At 42.7% G+C, this 20,422-nt stretch overlaps 1 protein-coding gene across 8 annotated transcripts in view; it reads right to left on the reverse strand.

Moving 5' to 3' along the window:
• dennd5b (DENN/MADD domain containing 5B) overlaps positions 1-20,422 on the reverse strand; it is a 300,592-nt gene that overhangs the window by 124,848 nt on the left and 155,322 nt on the right. For all 8 annotated transcript variants that reach the window (XM_063058246.1, XM_063058247.1, XM_063058248.1 and 5 more), the window contains one exon: positions 10,856-11,522. In XM_063058246.1, coding sequence (XP_062914316.1) covers positions 10,856-11,522 — 667 coding nt within the window. The remainder of the gene's footprint in view (positions 1-10,855; positions 11,523-20,422) is intronic.

The following is a 20,422-nucleotide window of genomic DNA, read 5'->3' on the forward strand; positions in this document are numbered from 1 at the left end:
GCAGATTTACAGCTGTGCCATATTCTTTCCATTTCTTGATGATTGACTTAACTGTACTCCAAAAGATATTCAGTGACTCGGAAATTTTCTTGTATCCATCTCCTGACTTGTGCTTTTCAATAACCTTTTTGTGGAGTTGCTTGGAATGTTCTTTTGTTTTCATGGTGTGGTTTTTGCCAGGATACTGACTCACCAGCAGTTGGACCTTCCAGGTACAGGTGTATTTTTACCACAATCAATTAAAACACCCTGACTACATATAGCTTTCCAAAACAGATCTCCATTTAACTAATTATGCCACTTCTAAAACCAATTGGCCGTACCAGTGATGATTTGGTATGTCATATTAAAGGGGGTAAATACTTATGCAATTACTTATTTCACATTTTATATTTGGTTAACAAGGTGTACTAATAAAATAGCCACTGAATATGAAGGCCGTGCCTTATCTAGTCCTCAAGGCTGGTGCTTGGCTGTTATAAAATGACCAGCTCTAAAAGAGGACAAATGATTGGATAACAATGCCGCAATTTCTAAAAGTTCTTTGTGGTTGCCAAATGGAAGTTGATTTGGTCTCTTTTCCTCTTCTGGTGCCTCAGACAAATTGGTCAATTGAATGGAAACTGTGTTCAACCCACCATATACCTTCTAACCAATTCACCCCTGGATGAGCCGTAATGACCTTGACACAGCTGATATAGAAAAGCCACTTTCTACGTCCAAGAGTAAAGTCACGATAGGTGAGACTCTGTAGTTCAGATCAGATCGTTTTACTGTACTAACCAGAGCAACATGTGTGCTATTAAACACTCTGGAATCAGGTAGAACAGATTTAAAGCAGAACAAGACAGTGTGCAACCTCAGAGAAAGCTGTCAACAATTTAAAAACAGCAAATGTCAGCCATTAACAGAGCCATTAAGATGCCATTATCTTTGTTCTGAGACCTTCCTGATCACCTGCACAGAGGCTCCAATGTAATCAGCAACATACATCAAAGTTGCTGGTGAACGCAGCAGGCCAGGCAGCATCTATAGGAAGAGGCGCAGTCGACGTTTCAGGCCGAGACCCTTCGTCAGGACTAACTGAAGGAAGAGTGAGTAAGGGATTTGAAAGCTGGAGGGGGAGGGGGAGGGGGAGATGCAAAATGATAGGAGAAGACAGGAGGGGGAGGGATGGAGCCGAGAGCTGGACAGGTGATAGGCAGAAGGGGATACGAGAGGATCATGGGACAGGAGGTCCGGGAAGAAAGACAAGGGGGGGGGTGACCCAGAGGATGGGCAAGAGGTATATTCAGAGGGACAGAGGGAGAAAAAGGAGAGTGAGAGAAAGAATGTGTGCATTAAAAAGAGTAACAGATGGGGTACGAGGGGGAGGTGGGGCCTAGCGGAAGTTAGAGAAGTCAATGTTCATGCCATCAGGTTGGAGGCTACCCAGACGGAATATAAGGTGTTGTTCCTCCAACCTGAGTGTGGCTTCATCTTTACAGTAGAGGAGGCCGTGGATAGACATGTCAGAATGGGAATGGGATGTGGAATTAAAATGTGTGGCCACTGGGAGATCCTGCTTTCTCTGGCGGACAGAGCGTAGATGTTCAGCAAAGCGGTCTCCCAGTCTGCGTCGGGTCTCACCAATATATAAAAGGCCACATCGGGAGCACCGGACGCAGTATATCACCCCAGTCGACTCACAGGTGAAGTGATGCCTCACCTGGAAGGACTGTTTGGGGCCCTGAATGGTGGTAAGGGAGGAAGTGTAAGGGCATGTGTAGCACTTGTTCCGCTTACACGGATAAGTGCCAGGAGGGAGATCAGTGGGGAGGGATGGGGGGGACGAATGGACAAGGGAGTTGTGTAGGGAGCGATCCCTGCGGAATGCAGAGAGAGGCGGGGAGGGAAAGATATGCTTAGTGGTGGGATCCCGTTGGAGGTGGCGGAAGTTACGGAGAATAATATGTTGGACCCGGAGGCTGGTGGGGTGGTAGGTGAGGACCAGGGGAACCCTATTCCTAGTGGGGTGGTGGGAGGATGGAGTGAGAGCAGATGTACGTGAAATGGGGGAGATGCGTTTAAGAGCAGAGTTGATAGTGGAGGAAGGGAAGCCCCTTTCTTTAAAAAATGAAGACATCTCCCTCGTCCTAGAATGAAAAGCCTCATCCTGAGAGCAGATGCGGCGGAGACGGAGGAATTGCGAGAAGGGGATGGCGTTTTTGCAAGAGACAGGGTGAGAAGAGGAATAGTCCAGATAGTTGTGAGAGTCAGTAGGCTTATAGTAGACATCAGTGGATAAGCTGTCTCCAGAGACAGAGACAGAAAGATCTAGAAAGGGGAGGGAGGTGTCAGAAATGGACCAGGTAAACTTGAGGGCAGGGTGAAAGTTGGAGGCAAAGTTAATAAAGTTAACGAGTTCTGCATGCGTGCAGGAAGCAGCGCCAATGCAGTCGTCGATGTAGCGAAGGAAAAGTGGGGGACAGATACCAGAATAGGCACGGAACATAGATTGTTCCACAAACCCAACAAAAAGGCAGGCATAGCTAGGACCCATACGGGTGCCCATAGCTACACCTTTAGTTTGGAGGAAATGGGAGGAGCAAAAGGAGAAATTATTAAGAATAAGGACTAATTCTGCTAGACGGAGCAGAGTGGTGGTAGAGGGGAACTGATTAGGTCTGGATGCACACATTCTTTCTCTCACTCTCCTTTTTCTCCCTCTGTCCCTCTGAATATACCTCTTGCCCATCCTCTGGGTCACCCCCCCCCCGTCTTTCTTCCCGGACCTCCTGTCCCATGATCCTCTCGTATCCCCTTCTGCCTATCACCTGTCCAGCTCTCGGCTCCATCCCTCCCCCTCCTGTCTTCTCCTATCATTTTGCATCTCCCCCTCCCCCTCCAGCTTTCAAATCCCTTACTCACTCTTCCTTCAGTTAGTCCTGACGAAGGGTCTCGGCCTGAAACGTCGACTACGCCTCTTCCTATAGATGCTGCCTGGCCTGCTGCGTTCACCAGCAACTTTGATGTATGTTGCTTGAATTTCCAGCATCTGCAGAATTCCTGTTGTTTGAATGTAATCAGCAGACTGGTGATCTAATCTCATTTAACTGCCAGACACCAGAGTTAATGCTAAATTAATCTCACCCAGACAGTGAACTCAATTATAACCAATAATCAGTATTTCATTTGATACTGAAATCTGAACACATTCTGGACAGTTCTGGTAAATGTCACTGAATTGCTAGTTGAACTGTCTACATTTATTTATATCTCCTAACAATTTGCACATAATATTAAGGTGGAGATAATTGTGGCATCAATGAACAAACAGCGCATGATGCACTGATACTGGATGACCTGGAACATAAAAAGCAGCAACAGGATTTGGACCTTCAACCCCTTACACCTGCTTTATCAATCCATTGTATTCCACCTTAGCACTTATGCACTAACAATATCTATCGATTCCCCTAAAAAATCATTCAAACCTCTGAGGAAGGGTCTTGGCCTGAAACATCAACCATTTATTTCCTTCCACAGATGCTCCCTGACCTGTTGAGCTCATCCAGCATTTTGCATAAATTACTCTGGATTTCTAGTATCTGCAGAATCTCTTGTGTTTATCAAATCTCTCCCCTAAATATATTCAGTAACAGATCTTCCACAGCCCCTTTGGGTACAGAATTCCAAAGAATCATTCCCACCTGAATGAACAAATTTCCTTCTATCTTTGCACAATATTTGACCTGTATTTCATGACTGAAATGCCTAGTCTGGACAGTCCTGCCAAGGGAAACAGAAGATCACAGGAAAATCATGGGCCTGCTCTACCATTCATTATGACTACGATTGATCTGCCCCAGTCCTCAATGCTGGCTCCATAGAGTTCTCAATTCCATGATGCTTGAAAACCGTATCAGGCTCTAGTAATCCAACCTCAGCAAGTTTCTGGAGTAGAAAATTTCACCTACTGGTAGATGGAAGTTCTGTTTTAAATGACTACCCCTTAACTCTTGTAACCATATCCGTGTATTTGTGATTCTCGGTACAGAAAATACATGAATATCTGCCCTGGAGTAGATATCACCCGCCCGGCATCTTATTTAGTTTAGCAGGATCCCCTCCCCACCTTCTAAACTCCTAAGCTTACATTTCTAACTCTATTTTAGCTTTCAGTGGTAGACAACGTTCTCATTCCAAAAATTGGCTGATTGAATCTCTTCCCACCTTAACCGCATCCACATGGTCAATCTCAATAAAATTTTTGTTCCAACGGGTGGCTATTCATCTTTCTAAACTCAATGGATCCAGCTTGTTTAAGTTCTCACTGCACAACAAAGCAGTTATCCAACGAATCAGTCCAGTGAACTTAGGTTACACTACCTCAGTCACAAGTATGGCCTTCCGCAGATAGGTATAGCCTTAATACTGACTTAATACTGTGGCTTTAATACTGATTCACCACTAATATTGAGCAATAGTCCTAAGGATTCATTATCTGAATTAACATTCAGATTTGCAGGGTGGTATTGACTCCAGAAGGTCTTGGTTGCTGAAATACGGCATCATTCATTAGTAAATACAGAGAATTCATATCAAGCATCTAACATTAGAGTCAGGCACTGTTATTCAGTGCCACAGAATACAATGGGATTTAGTGTTGTGTCGGCTTTCTCCGTTGAATGTTGAAGTTCTGTAATGCTGTATCTGATATAAACCACTTGCAATGGGTGTAATGGTATCCAAAAGCTCCAATTTATACTGGTAAAGTTGAAAATGGGTATTAAATGAATAATGACATCATTGGAAGTACAAGTAGCATTGTAGTAGAGCAGCAGCTTCTTAGCTCCAGGGTTCAATCCTGACCTTCGGTGCTATGTACTGTATGTAGGGTTACATGTTCTTCCAGTTGCCATGTGGATTGCCTCTGGGAGCTCCAATTTCCCCCCACATGGCAATGACATGTAAATTGATAGGTTAATTAGCCATATTAAATCACCCCTAATACTGAGGTGGGTGGTAGTATTTGGTGGACGCTGGGGAGAATGAAATGAGGTTATTGTAGGATTCATGTAAATAGGTGCCTAACAGTTGTGGGTTTGAAAGTCATGCTTCTCTGCTGAAAGGCCCCTTGCCTCAGTTCAGTATGCATCTGAGACCAGAGTCATGCACATACATGCCTATCTAATTTCATCAAGGCCCCAATTTCACTAGGCAAACAATTAGGAAAGCTAAATGAATGTTACTGTCTGTTGTGGAGAAACCTCAGTACTAAAGCCAGGAGGTCATGCTTCAGTTACATCTGGACTACTGTGTACTGTTTCGGCTTTCTTATTGAAGGGAGGATGCTAACATATTGGAAGCAGTTCAACAAAGGTTTACTAGATCGATACATGGAAGGGGTGAGGACTCCTAAATACACTAGGTTTGTAACCAGCTATCAGAGCACAAGAAACCTTGACCAAAACATTCAAGATCCTCAAGGTATTGGCAAAGAGGGTGTGGAGAGCGCAGTTCTTTTTGTGGGAGAATCTACAAATTAAGGTCACCGAATAAAAATAAGGGATTATCCATTTATGAAAGGGCTACACTGAATTTTCTTTTCACTTATATAGAACATAGAACAATGCAGACCTTTTGTCTCGTGATATTGTGCCAACCTTTTTAAACTACTCCAAGATCAATCTAACCCTACCCACCATAGCTCTCCATTTTCCTATCATCTAAGTGCCTATCTAAGAGTTTCTTAAATGCCACTAATGTACCAGCTTTTACTACCACCCCTGGCAATGTGCTCAATGCACCCACCATTCTCTATGTAAAAAAAAAACTTACCTCCGACATCTCCCCTACTTTCACAATTTAGCCACTTCTGCCCTGGGAAGTCGTCTCTGGCTGTTCACTCGATTAAAGCCTCTATCATCTTGTATACCTCACATCCTCCTCCATTCCAAAGAAAAAAAGTCCTGGCCGATTCAACTTATCCTCATAACGAGGCAGCATCCTGGTAAATCTCCTCTGCACCCTCTCTGAAGCTTCCAGATCCTTCTTATAATGAGGCAATATTCCAAGTGCGGTCTAACCAGGATTTTATAGAGCTGCAATATTACTTTGCATCTCTTAAACTCAGCCTTCCACTAATGAAGACCAACACACTGTATGCCTTCTTAATAACACTACCTTAACAACATGGCAACTTTGAGAGATCTATGGACATGAATCCCAAGATCCCTCTGTTCCACCACACTGTCAGGAATCTTCCCATAGTTGGGAGTCTTTGGATCTCTCTTTCTCAAAGGTAGATGAAGACAAGGCATCTGAATATTTTTGCGGTAGAGTTGAGTAAATTTTTTGATAAACAAGGACACCATGGACAGACAGGAATTTGGAGTTGACGTTACAGTCAGTAAAAGTAGGTCATAGTCTTGAGTGGCCTTCTCCTGAGCCTAATTCCTATGTTCAGAACAATCGCTGATGCAATCTGCTCCGGGTTAAATTGAAGTTTGCACAATTTGCACCCAAATAACAGGTGCTAATTGATTCAATTTCCAGGTCACAGTGCTTTCAATTATCAGATACATGAATAATAAAGTGAAAATAAAAGGAAGTTTTGTCACTGTGTTAAGACATTGCTAATTACAGCTAGCTATGAGTAAGAACAGATGGGATAGTTAAGATTAATACTGTTTGATAACACAGAGGGAAGCTTCCTCCCCCAGGTCTGCTCTTCCTGCTTACTCTTTCCAGCTTGGTTCTCTGAGCTGCTCTGCTGCCTCAGGGAAGGAAGACTGATAACTCAATCATAACTGTCCACAGCCAAGACCCATGCCTACAGCGTATTGCGGAGGGAGCAGCAAACAATCTACTGGAGAAACTCCGCAGGTTGAGCAGTATCTGTGGTGGTGGTGGTGGTGGGGGGAAGAAATGTCAATATTTTGGTCAAAACTCTGCATCAGGAATAAGAGTGGAGAGGTGAGATGATTTTCCATTCTACTGCCAAAGGAATCCAGAGGGGAATACCTTTCAGAATCAGAATCATAACCAGGTTTATTGTCATTGGCATGTATCAGGAAATTTGTTAACTTAACAGCAGCAGTTCAATGCAATACATAACATAGAAGAAAAAAATGTAAAGATAAATAACTCAATTACAGTATTTGCATATTGAATACTGTCGACTAAAAATCGTGCAAAAGCAGAAATAATATGTTAAAAAAGTGGGGTACTGTTCATGGGTTCAATCAGATGGCAGAGGGGAAGAAGCTGTTCTTGAATCACTGAGTGTGTGCCTTCAGGCTTCTGTACCTCCTACCTGATGATAACAGTGAGAAAAGGGCATGCCCTGGGTGCTGGAGGTCCTTAATAATGGACGCTGCCTTTCTGAGACACTGCTCCTTGAAGATGTCTTGGGTACTTTGTAGGCTAGTACCCAAGATGGAGCCGACTAAAGTTACGACCCTCTGCAGCTTCTTTTGGTCCTGTGCTGTAGCCAATCCCCCCGTGCGCGTCCCCCCCCCATACCAGACAGTGATGCAGCCTGTCAGAGTGCTCTCCATGGTACATCTATAGAAGTTTCTGAGTGTTTTTGTTGACATACCAAATCTCTTCAAACTCCTGTGTTGCCTTCTTTATAGCTGCATCAATACGAGGGGTGATTGATAAGTTCGTGGCCTAAGGTAGAAGGCATCAATTTTAGAAAACCTAGGCACATTTATTTTTCCTACATTTACACACTTAGTCCAGCAATCATGGAGCATACGGATCCCTCTGTAGAAGTCGTTGTCTTGGACCTCCAGAAGTGGTCCACAGCAGGGGTGATTGATATGTTCGTGGCCTAAGGTAGAAGGAGATGAGTTATTAACCAAACTTTCTGCATTTTCACTCGAAGAGTTGAACTGCACGTGCATGTAACAAAAGCTCCTTCTACCTTAGGCCACAAACTTATCAATCACTCCTGCTGTGGACCACCTGGATGTCCAAGACGCCCTCATTACATGCACGTACAGTTCAACTCTTTCAGTGATAATGCAGAAAGTTTGAAGTTAATAACTCATCTCCTCCTACCTTAGGCCACGAACTTATGAATCACCCCCGCTGTGGACCATTTCTACAAAGAAGGGATCCGTATGCTCCACGACCACTGGACTGAATGTGTACCTGTAGGAAGGGACTATGTTGAAAAATAAATGTGCTAGGTTTTCTAAAATTGATGCCTTCTACCTTAAACTTATCAATCACCCCTTGTATATTGGGACCATGTTAGGTCCTCAGAGATCTTGACAGCCAGGAACTTGAAACTGCTCACTCTCTCCACTTCTAAACACTCCATGAGGATTAGTATGTGTTCCTTCATCTTACCCTTCCTGAAGTCCACAGGTGACAGGTGAATTGTGTAATTAAAATTTGTGCCATCAGCTCTGGAATATGTTGATTTATTTCCCACAATCAATTCAACACCATTTCCTAAATATCAAGTATGGTACCTTAGGGCACTGCAGTTTCTAAAGTTCTCTATGACTGTTTTTCTCATCAGATTAAGTACATTTTATCCATGTGATCCCCTGTCATGGATACCATGGCGAGGCACAGACTCAAACAAGTCTCGCCAGCACTGTGAAAGGTGTGCCGTGTAGGACAACACTTTATAGTGCAGGGACCAGGGTTCAATTCCCACTGCTGCTAGTAAAAGGAATTTGTCTGTTCTCCCAGTGACCACATAGGTTTCCTCTGGGTGCTCCTGTTTCTTCCCACAGTCCAAAGATGTAATGGTTGATAGGTTAATTGATCATTGTAAATTGTCCCATGATTAGGCTAGAGTTAAATCGGGGATTGCTAGGAGACGCAGCTTGAAGGACCAAAAGGTATCGATAAATAAGTTAATTAATTAAATGTGTCTTGCATAACATCAGAGAGCACTACACGTGAGTGGGGACCTCCAAGTGAACAGGGGGTCTACTTAGAGAAGCACAAACCTTCTGTACTCCATGCATCTTCAATCTTCCACTTTCTATGCATTATGGACATGTTGATCTGTGTGACACCAGCACAGAATGATAAATCTTGTGAATAATTCAACAAATTCCAATCAATAACATCCAATGAATTGCACTGCTCAAGAGATCATTGTTACCAATCTGATCAGTTTGTGTTTCATTCTGATATGTGAGATCATAATCCTCTTCAAAACTGCGTCCAAGGCAAAAAGCAGCAATCAATCATTTTATTCTGGCTTTATTTGTTTGCAGATTTGTATGACAGTGTTTGCTTATATTGTTTTCTACTGCAGCTATGGGCTTTTGTATCTCCATTATATACTTACCATTTTATTGATCTGTTTTTTTATTTGATGTGCCTAGTCTTCCCTTATTGATACAACAAATATAACAAATTCTGAATATGACAGCAAAATCTGGAGGTAATTGTGGAAGTGATGAGTGGCAGTTGTGTGGATTCAGCTGGATGGGGAACAGGAAAATACAGTGTTTCCCCATGTTTTATGAAACTAAAGATTAAACAGTACCATACATTAACCAAGTACAACAAATCTAACTATATTTTCAGTTGAATAACCAACCTTCAACCAGGGTCAGCATGCAGCAATTTGTAGAAGCTGTAGAAAGCTAATGAATTTGACATGCAAATCGGTTATCAACAGAACATTGATTGCCTGCTTACTTACATCTCATATCCTTTTCCTGATAGAGCACAATCTCATCCTCCCAACTTTACACTTGTAGTATCGTGCAAAAATAAAGCTAGGGTGCCTAAGACTTCTGCACTTCACAGCAGCAATTTTATATATTGCACTGTACTGCTGCAGTAAAATAAAATCATGGCATGTGTGACTGATGATAAACCTGATTCTGACATGGGTCTCTATTGTGGACTGAGAGTGGGAAAGGGGCAGGGAGAGAGGAATCATGGAAGGCAAAAAGAGAAGGGAAAGGGAAGGGAGAGGGGAGGGAGAAAGAAGCACTCGAGAGACATTCTGTAATGATCAGTAAACCAATTGTTTGGAATCAAATGACCTTGCCTGGAGTCTCAGGGCTGGGTATATCTGTACCTGCACCCTGCCCCCTCCCCACACCCGGCACTCCTTCTCTGCTACCTGTCCCAAAACCCTCCTGTGGTACTCCACCCTGAATATATATAGCTACGATGCCCTAAGACTTTTACACAGTTCTGTAGTTGCTGGTTCTCTAATCGCCTGGTTGTGGTACTCCCTCTCCATCCAGTTATCTAGAATCATACAGTTTTATAGCAGGGGAATTAAGCCCTTTAGCCTAGACTGTCGAAGTCAGTCCCATTTGCCCATGTTTGGCCCATCTACTTCTAAACTCTTTCTATCCATGTATCTGTTCAAACACAATTAAGATGTAACAGTACCCACCTCTACCGCTTCTTCTGGTACCATGTTCCTGATATACATCATTCTCTGTGAGTAAAGGTCTTTTTTAAATCGGTCCCCTCACCTTAAAACTAGTTGGTTTTAGACCCCTCTACCCTTGGAAAACGATTGTGGCCATCCAACCCTCGTGATTTTATAAACCTCTAACAACGTCACCTTCAGCCCCCTACACTTCAGAAATAAAGTTCCAGCCTATCCATATAACTCAAGCCTTCAGCCCCAATAACTTCCTCTTTCTAAATCTTCCTGCATCCTTTCCAGTTTAACGGCATCTTTCCTTCCCACAGCTGGATGACCAGAACTGTACACAAGACTCCACTTGTGGTCTCACCATTGACTATGCTGGTTCTTCAACTGGTACTCCTCCCCAAATCAAGAGACTAAACTGCACTTGCTGCCTGTTGGCCAAATCATTGACTGATTTTCCAGACATAGATTCTGGTCGACTTTGTTCCTTACCTTGTGAATACAGAAGAATCTGCATCTCCAGAAGCACGCAGGTGAAGAGCTGCACCAAATTTTCCAAGCCCAGAAGTTCAAAGGCTTCTCGCAGCGGGAAGTCAAACAGGGGTAGCTCTGTTGGCCCAGGTCGCTGGCAAATGATTGGCCCGTAGACCCCTGAGAATTTTAATGAGCGGCCAGGTGGAGGCAGGGGCACCTCATAGAGGATGTTGTGAATGTAGCTCTCCAGGGGCAGTGGCGGAGTTTGCTGGGAGGTCACCGCCTTGTGCAACTGCAGCAGAAACTTGCGGCAGGCCTGCACGAACGGCAAGGGGGTGATCAGACAAATGCATTTCGAGACGTACAGGGTGTCGCGGCTGATGTCGTAGGAGTTGTAGCGCTGCATTTTGGCCAGCGAGGTGCTATCCCCCTCGTCGATGCTACTCGCCAGGGAGTCCATGCTGCAGGAGGACGACGCGTACACGTTGTTGTACTGCTCCACGTTGTGCATCTGGTACAGGGTCTGCATGGCGCTGCAGATTTGCTTGCAAGTGACCTCCTCGTAAAAGGTGAGCACAAAGCCATAGGTACGCGAGCCATCTTCGCGCGTGATGAGGAAGGAGTGGAACTGCGGCTCCCTGTCTTCGGCCTGGGTTTTGAAGGACAGTCCTTTGGGCATGCAGAGCTGAAGGGGGCAGAGAAAATGATACACTTTAAAAATCATCGAAAGAATGTACTGATATTACCATATAACCCCAGCAATGTCCAATTACTGGAAAAGCTATAGAGTAAGGAAAGCTGTTTTAGGTCAGGTGAGAAGTCTGTGGGCCAAAGCTGTCAGTTTTAATTCCATGTTCATGCAGCAATGGATAATAGACATGTACACTGAACAACTGGTGTACAACACTCTGCGCACAGTGGAGCAACTAGCAGAGCCACTGCCTCACAGCTCTAGAGACACAGGTTCAACCCTGACCTCCGGTGCTGTCTATTCAGTGTTTGCACATTCTCCCATTGATGGGCTGGTTTCTTCCCAAAGACATGTGGGTTGATAAACTAAATGACCGCTGCAAATAGCCCCTAGTGTGTGATTGATCTGGGGGAATTAATGAGAATTAATTGCTTTAGCTTCACTGATGAAGGAGCGTGCTATTTCAAATCATCTAAGTATATGTATTCAGCAGAATAATAATAATAATAATTGTCCTATTACTTGTTTACAAACTATATATAAAATTATAACATCAGGTAGCTCGCAACCAATCACTTAAATAACCACAATATACTTATAGAAGAGCAGAAAGGTTGCCTTAAGGGCGTCAAAGGACGTAAAGAACAACTGATAATAGGTTCAGTAATTCTAAATCAAACCTGGCGGAAAAGCAGAAACCTTCTATGTTGTTATTTTGACTACCAAAATGCATTTGATTCTGTCCCACACTCATGGTTAATAGAAGCTCTTAATATAAATAAACTACACCCAATACTTGTGAAATTCCTAGAACATCTGATGAAGCATTGGGGCACTATAATCACCCTATTTATTAACAACCAGAAAAGAACAACCACTGTTATCAGAATAAACTGAGGCATTTTCCAGAGCGACCCTCTAAGCCCACTATGATTTTGTCTAGCTTATAAATCCACTCTCTGATTTATTGAATCAGATGAAAACAGGTTATCAAGTTAGAGACAACCAAACAGACCTTCTATACACGGACAATTTGAAATGATATGCTCCTTATTCAGTAAAGCTTAAGCAATTAATTCAAATAGTAGTAGAATTATTTTCAAAAGATAAAAACAGGAACTTTGGACTAGATAAATGCAGAACATTAAACATAAAAAAAGTTGCAATAGAGCTAGTAGAATACAATACAAAGCAGTAGGATGCTATACAAACGATGGATGGATATGAAACATAAGTATCTGGGATATCAACAAGCAAAGAAAATAGATCATAGTATGATAAAGGGAAAACTTTCGACAGAATTTACTTCAAGGCTTAAGAAAACCTGCCAAACAGAGATCAATGGTAAAAATATGACAAAGGCACTAGACACTTTCGAATACCCAGATTAATGTATTCCTTCGGCATAATATCTTGTTCCGAAACTGATCTGGAAAACTTACAAAGAAAACTAAGAACTGAAATGACAAATTTTAGAAAACACTATGTACACTCGAATGTACTTAAATTAACACTACCTATGGCAGGAGGAGGAAGAGGAATAACAGACAAAGAAACTTACACAACAGTCAGATAAAACTTCTAAGGATATATTTTCATTAACGAAAGCAGGATTCAGCACTCCACACAAGCATATACAATTCTGTTAAGAAATACGCACCACTAAATTTAAATGAAAGCACAACCCAGAAAAATGAAGAAATTATCACTGCAGCTAACCAATGGAAGCGCATGACCCTCCATGGAAGCTATCCCCATGATCTGAGCAGACAAGGAAGCGTTGAACGCCTGACTCAGAGTCGGAGACCTCTTCCCACAAACAGAGGGGTTCCTTGACATTAAAAAAAATCAAAAATACATAATAAAAGATCAACAAATTCAAGATGATAAATGCAGAAAATGCCAAGAAAATCCAGTATAATCCAACACATTACAGGATCCTGCAGCAGTTTAACTTAATCTTACAGAGGTACAATCAAGTAGCAAACATTATATTTTAAAGCAAGATTTTGGTGAATGAACTCATAAAAGACACCATACCTTACTATAAATACAAGCGTGATCCAGTTTTGGAGTCAGAGCCCTACGAATTATATTATGACCAATCCATTATTATAGATAGCATCATCTATAACTGTCCAGATATAATATTACAGGATAAGCAAGCAAGAACAACTTAATAGATATTGTCATTCCAAAATACATAACATAGAGAAATCAGTAAGTGAAAACACCAGAAATATGCTGAAATAAAAAGGGAAATTGAAAGACTATGGAACATGAACAAGGTACGTTGTCCCAATAGTAATATCTACAACTGGAATCATCCTGAAGTCACTACACAATAGCATTAAACAATTAGGCCTACTCAACAATACATCTCCAGAAAGCCACAATTTTAAACACCACTAGAATAGTCTAAAAGTTCTTAGCAATTGAGAGTTAGTCTTGGCTATGCCCACGCCTCAGGTTTTTACCGACTTGAACAAAGAAAAAATAAATAACAAAAATAATAACATTTATAGAGCACTCTTCATAGTAATGATGTAGCTCAAAGAGCTTTACAATAAGAAAAAGAACAAACATTTTAAAAATCATTAAAATAAAAGACAAAAAGATGTTAGTTAAAAGCAAGGGGATTATATAAATGGGTTTTGAGTTGGTGTTTAAAAGTGTCAATTGCATTCCTTATAGTTTTAGGTATTGAATTCCACAGTTTAGGAGTGTAGTTCAAAACAGCTGACCAACCAATCATCTTTTGAGGGAGACTGTTTAAATTTAAGAGACTGGCAGAAGAAGACCTGCGAGTTCAAGCAGGCGCTTAAGAAGGTGATTAATCTAGGATGAGTGTAATTGGATGGTTGGGGTTCTCAGCACAGACTTGATGGGCCAAAGGGCCTGTTTCTGTGCTTTTACAATTCCATAGCTCTCATTTAAGGTTACTTTGGAAAAATTTGATTGCTGTCATGGAACTTGGGAGTAATAGGCTCTTCCCTAACTGGTTATTGGTGCAGAACCCAACACATCCACCTCCCTTCAGGTGGGCCTCTTCTCCAAACTTTCCAAAATTACTGACTACTGCATCCCATGCACAACTGCCAAAGTCCCCGGAGCCACTCTCCCCACCAATCACTGGGCCAGTCCCTCATCCTGCCAACTGCCTTCCAAACCCCATTGCTGTCACCCCTGCCAATCAGCTTCCCAAACCCTTCTGCCCAGACCCTTCCTCCCTGCCAATCACCTGCCTAGCTCCCTTGAGCCTGCCAAGCATCTGCCCAGACCTCTTGCTCCCACTGATCAGCTGCTCAGAGACCTTCTCCACCAATTGCCTTTCCATCTCCCCTTCTCCACTAATCATCTATTGACACCTAGTCTGCCAATCATCTTCCTGACAGTATCCTTTCCCCATCCATTAACCGAGTTCAGTCTGTCTGACCAGCACCCACTCCTTTTACCAAGTCATTTGTCTGCCAAAATACTCGACAGTCTCCCTAAAACAGATTCTAAATCTGAATCCATGTTCAAACAGGCATCTCACCACCCATCTCCATGCACCATCTTCTCACACATGAATCACAAGGAATGCATCATTATCAGAGGAGCTTCCTTGGGGCATGATATGAACTGTTTTGCAGCAGCAGGGAAGTTCTCCTGATATTCTGGCTTACATTAATATCTCTTCTAGCAATGTAATGACATTGGTTCCTGTGTGGCCATTCTCTTAGCAAATTGGCTGCTGCCTTACAGTACATTACAGTAACTTAAAGGTACGTGACTATGGTCACCGTTTGAATACAAATCTCTTCTCTTTAAACTTTTAGCCTGTAATTTCAGTCATTCTCTGACTTAAAAGAAACTGACAATTTTGATAAATGGTGTTACAGGACATCACCACCCTAACATTTAAGCAGCAACTCCAGCCACTGGAGGTTGACTGCCCTTTAGTGGTGGAGACATCAAGCCATGGACGACTCTTACCTTTAGCTGAAGGCAATGCCAACACAGCTGTAAGCAGAATGCACTGGGGAGAATTCAGGAACAAGGATTCAGCTGATATTTTCTCCTCACTAGCCCAGGTCTACATCTTCAGCTCAATAATAACACTCCATATATCATTGCTTACTTAATAACAGATTGTAGATTTAACCTAACTTCTGCTTCACAAGACTTAATAGCACACACAGTGCACTTACATCAGCCTTTTCATTGCAGTGTTACTGTGAATAGTTATAGATGCTGGCTGAACTGGAGGGCATGTCTTATGAAGGTAGGCTAAGCAAGCTAAGGCTTTTCTCTTTGGAGCGAAGGAGGATGAGAGTGACTTGATGGAGATGTACAAGATGACAGGAGCTGTAGATAGAGTGGATAGCCAGAGACTTTTTCCCAGGCTGGAAATGACTTACACAAGGAGACAAAATTTTAAGGTGATTGGAGAAAAGTGTAGGGGAGACCTCCCAGCAATTCCTGATGCATCCATAGCCTAATCATGGGACAATTTACAATGACCAACTAACCTATCAACTGGTATGTGTTTGGACTGTGGGAGAAAACCCAAGAGGTCACTGCGAGAACATGCAAACTCCTACATATGAGAATTGAACCCTGGTCACTAGTACAATAAAACATTGTGCTAACCACTATGCTACAGTGCCACCCCATCTATCTATAAATACATAATACACTTATGTATATTATTGAGGCTCCACACTCTAATATAGTTAAACCATAAATTTTATCTTGCAGCATTTAACATAATTAAAACTGATGCACAGTATCATTGGTATAATCTTTTAACCTGACAAGTTGAGCTAAAGAGGGGAAATCAAGATGGGTGGTGACCCGAGTTTCATTTAAGATTTAGGGACTAAGCTGAGCTTGGCTCTTCCCTGACTGATACAAAGAAAATCAGAATTATTTGAAGACTATTGAGTACAAGGAAACCATATGACAAAGCCTGAAAATTGTACTTAAATTAAAAGGAACTGAACTTTCTTCAATCAGTAATTAGAAACTGTCCAGTGAGCCTTGCTCCTACATCCATTTCAGAAGACAGTGGCCTTTAAGTCCTAAAGAGCTCTATTTTCAGAGATATCTCTGCCCTGTCATGTGGATGTTAAACATTGGTTGGTAAGAGTGGAGGAATTATTCATCATTTGCAAGTAAAAATCTAACCTGCAATTAACACTCAACAAAAGGCCAATGTACCTAGTCAGTTAATTCTTCACTATCTCTGGGAGTTTGATGTGTTCAAATTGGCTTCTGCATTTCCTTAATTAAGCCAGTAACATGGGTGTGCTTGGTTGTACAGCACTGTGATGTACACGTTGTGAAGGGTGAAAAATAAAAACACCAAGACGCAAGAAAACTAGGAACAGGAGTGGGACATTCCCTCAAGCCTGCCCCACCATTCACTCTGATAATTGCTCTACATAGGCCTCATTTCCACATCCTTGCCAGTTCTTCATATCCATCAATTACATGATTGTTTTCCAAATGGCAAATCTTTTGAATATTATCCATCTACATCTTGAATGTAGATAGCACCTTCCTTCCTTTTATTTCCTTTTGTGATTGGAGTGGGTACACAGCACAGTGCTATTCAATTATTCCACTGAGAAAGCTTTACTGAAAATGTTATTTTACAAGTGGATTCCTCATCGGCAAACAAAGGGAATCATTGTGGAGGAAGCAACATAGGTATTTATCCTCACGTTCCCTGAGTCTCTGAGTCATAGAGTCATCCAGCAGGGAAACAGGCTCTTCATCCCACTGAGTCTGAGTAACCATCAAACACCCACTTACACTAATCCTATAGTACTCTCCTTCCCCATAATTTCAGTTACTCCCCTGCCCCCCCACCCCCAATTCTACTACTCACCAACACAAGAGAGACCATTTACAGCAGCAAATTAACCTGCACATCTTTGGGAAGTGGCAGCAAACTGGAGCAGCTGAAGTTAAACCCATAAATTCACAGCGACAATGTACAGACTCCGCACAGCTCCACGCACCTCAGGTCAGGATTGAACCTGGGGCTCCGGCATTGTGAGGCAGCGGCTTTACCAGCTGTGCCGCTTGCAACCCTGCTCCACGTTCTTTAGTTTGGACTCATAGGTTTCCTGTTGCAGGTCTTGGCCTGGACCCGACAGCGTATCAAAACGGCAGGGCTTGGCTCCGAGAGCGAGGAATGACCACAGGTTTGAACAATTTAACTGCCGGTCCAGACTGAAAAGCTCAGGGTGTCAGGGCCAGAAGCGAGGGACGAGCCACTTCAGCTCACTACTCTGTGAGGTTTACTCGTCTCTAGGCTGAACCGAGGCTGCGGGCTGCAACTAACAGGCTCCTGGACCAGCCACAGTGATGACTGGCTTCGTGACTGTGGACTCACTTCTGTGAACTTCAGTTCTGAATTTTATCTGCTTACTTTTATTGTTCGCACAATTTGTTTTTTTCCTGCACATTGTGTGTGTGACGGTCTTCCTTATTTAATGGCTCTATTTGGTTTCTTTGTTTTATGGCTGCCTGTAAGGAAACACTTCCTAATGTTGTATATAGTATACATACTTCAATAATAAATTACTTTGATCTTTGAACTTTAGATTTGCAAAAATAAGGTTTATGAATACCATCAAGAGTGGCAAACCTATAACAAGAAAAACAAATGGATATTCAAATTCAACTCTGCAAATTGAACGTCAATTTACCTGTAGGTTAAAAAGTTTTCAGATACTGGAAACCTAGAACAGAAACAGAAAATGCTGACTAGATCAGGTCTCATCCATAGGAAGAAAAACAAAGTTAAGTTTTCAGATTCAAGGTGCTTCGTTAGAACACACTTTACTCTGAAACTTTAAGTCTTGTTTCTTTTCCACAGCTGAGACCTCTGTGTGACTTTGTTTACTGTGGGGAAGCTGATACACAGTTAGCCACCACATGGTCCTTGACAGATCAGAGTCATGGTCCAGCAGCGTAGAATACAGGATGACTCAGGACCTTTCACTTCTGCACATCTCCTCCGCCTTATCTGCCATTGTGATGTGTCGTCATCTTCCGCCAAATCCACTGTTGAGGTCTTGTCTGGAACCTCCCCTTTGACCATACCGTTGTGAGTGACCCTACCAGGAGTTAAGTGCCAGATGGCTAAACTCCAGACAGCATCGTTCTCAGGAACTCACAAAGTGACAATCCTCGGAGAATATAGATTTGTTGCACAAAGGCTTTTCTTTCCCCAGATGAAGTGGAAGTGCATTTATTACCACCTCACACCCACTGCAAGTGGACTCCCTCGAATGCTTTATGAACATCTGTAGCACTCCAGCATGCTTCCTCCAAAGCTGTGAGATGCAAACTCACCAGGGGGCACTCCAGCCTGAGCAGGCGGGACCTCCATCAACTGCAGCTGTCTGCTGAGTGCCAGATACTTCGCCTGTGGCAGACAGCATCCAATCAGCTCTGCTCACTCACCGAGCTGTCAGGTGCACTCAAATGTGTGTGTCCGTCAAGTCAACTGGAATGCAAATCCTATTTGTCCTCTGCTTGGCATAGAACACCAAAACTATCTATATTTTTGCCTAAAGTTAGCCCCCCCCCCTTAATAATGATCAGAATGACTGTTGTTATGAATACTGCAAATTAGTTCTTGGGGAATGTGCAGGAATTTAAATGGGATTAGATTTAGATGGGCATTTTAAACAGATATACATTATGCACCCACATGCACATCCTTAATGAGATTAGTGATTATTGTGGGTGGTCTTTGCTTCTCTTTGCACATGCTCTGAAAATATAAAAAATTCTCTTTTTAAAATAATTTCTGCATTATAGCGCATTTAAATAAATCATATCACTACAAGACATACTTGATCAAGAGTGCATTGTGTACAATATAGTACAGACTATGAATAAATAAGACATACTTCCCCAGAGCTCAGTATTTCCAGCGTAATCTTGCATATTACATCACTGGGGAGAGGGAATCCAGAGCATGGTGTTGAAATCCATGACAGCATTTACGATGGTTCATTGACAATGACGTTCTGATTCGCCGGACGCAGTTCAGTCACCTGATTAGGTCAGTGAAACTGTAGAATTTATTTTTGTCTTTCTCTAGCCTCCTACAGGATTTGGGGGTAGGGATGAGGGCGTGTGAAGGGAGATGCTGTCAAAAAGACAAACTTTTCCCATTCTTGTGCAACACACACAATGTGTTGGAGTAACTCAGCAATTTAGATAGCATTCATGGAGAAGATTAAAGAGTTGACATTTCTGGCTGAGACCCTTCACCAGGACTGGAAAGTAAGGGGGCAGAAGCCAAAGAAGGTGGTGAGAGAGGTGGAGGAAATGGGCAAGGTGTGTCTTTGTCATATCTATTTTCAGGATGAGGTGTTCCATTCCAGAACATCTGTGATGTCCTTTATTTTTTGAAGAACAGGATTTTCCTTTCTACTGTCATTGATGCCGACCTGCATCATTGACGTCTACTGTCATTGATGCTGCATCGCCTTCATTTCCTGCACATCTGCTCTCACCCCATCCTCCTGCCATCATGACAGGACTAGAGTTCCCCAGGTCCTTACCTACCACACCGCAAACCTCTGTATCTAGCTCATCATTCTCCATAACTTCCGCCATCTCCAATGGGATCCAACCACTAAGCACATCTTTTTCTACCCACCCCCAACTCCACTTTCCGAAGGGATTGCTCTCTCTGTAACTCTCTTGACCACTCGTACTTCTCCACTGATCTCCCTCCTGGCACCTCCTGCAAGTCAGCATGACAAGTGCTACACCTGCCCCTACACCTCCTACCTCGCCACCATTCATGGCCCCAAACAGTCCTCCCAGGTGAGTCAGTTTTGGTAATCCATTATATCCGGTGCTGTTGGTGTGGCATC

Source organism: Mobula hypostoma, chromosome 9 (genome assembly GCF_963921235.1).
Source record: "Mobula hypostoma chromosome 9, sMobHyp1.1, whole genome shotgun sequence".
Lineage (NCBI taxonomy): Eukaryota > Metazoa > Chordata > Chondrichthyes > Myliobatiformes > Myliobatidae > Mobula > Mobula hypostoma.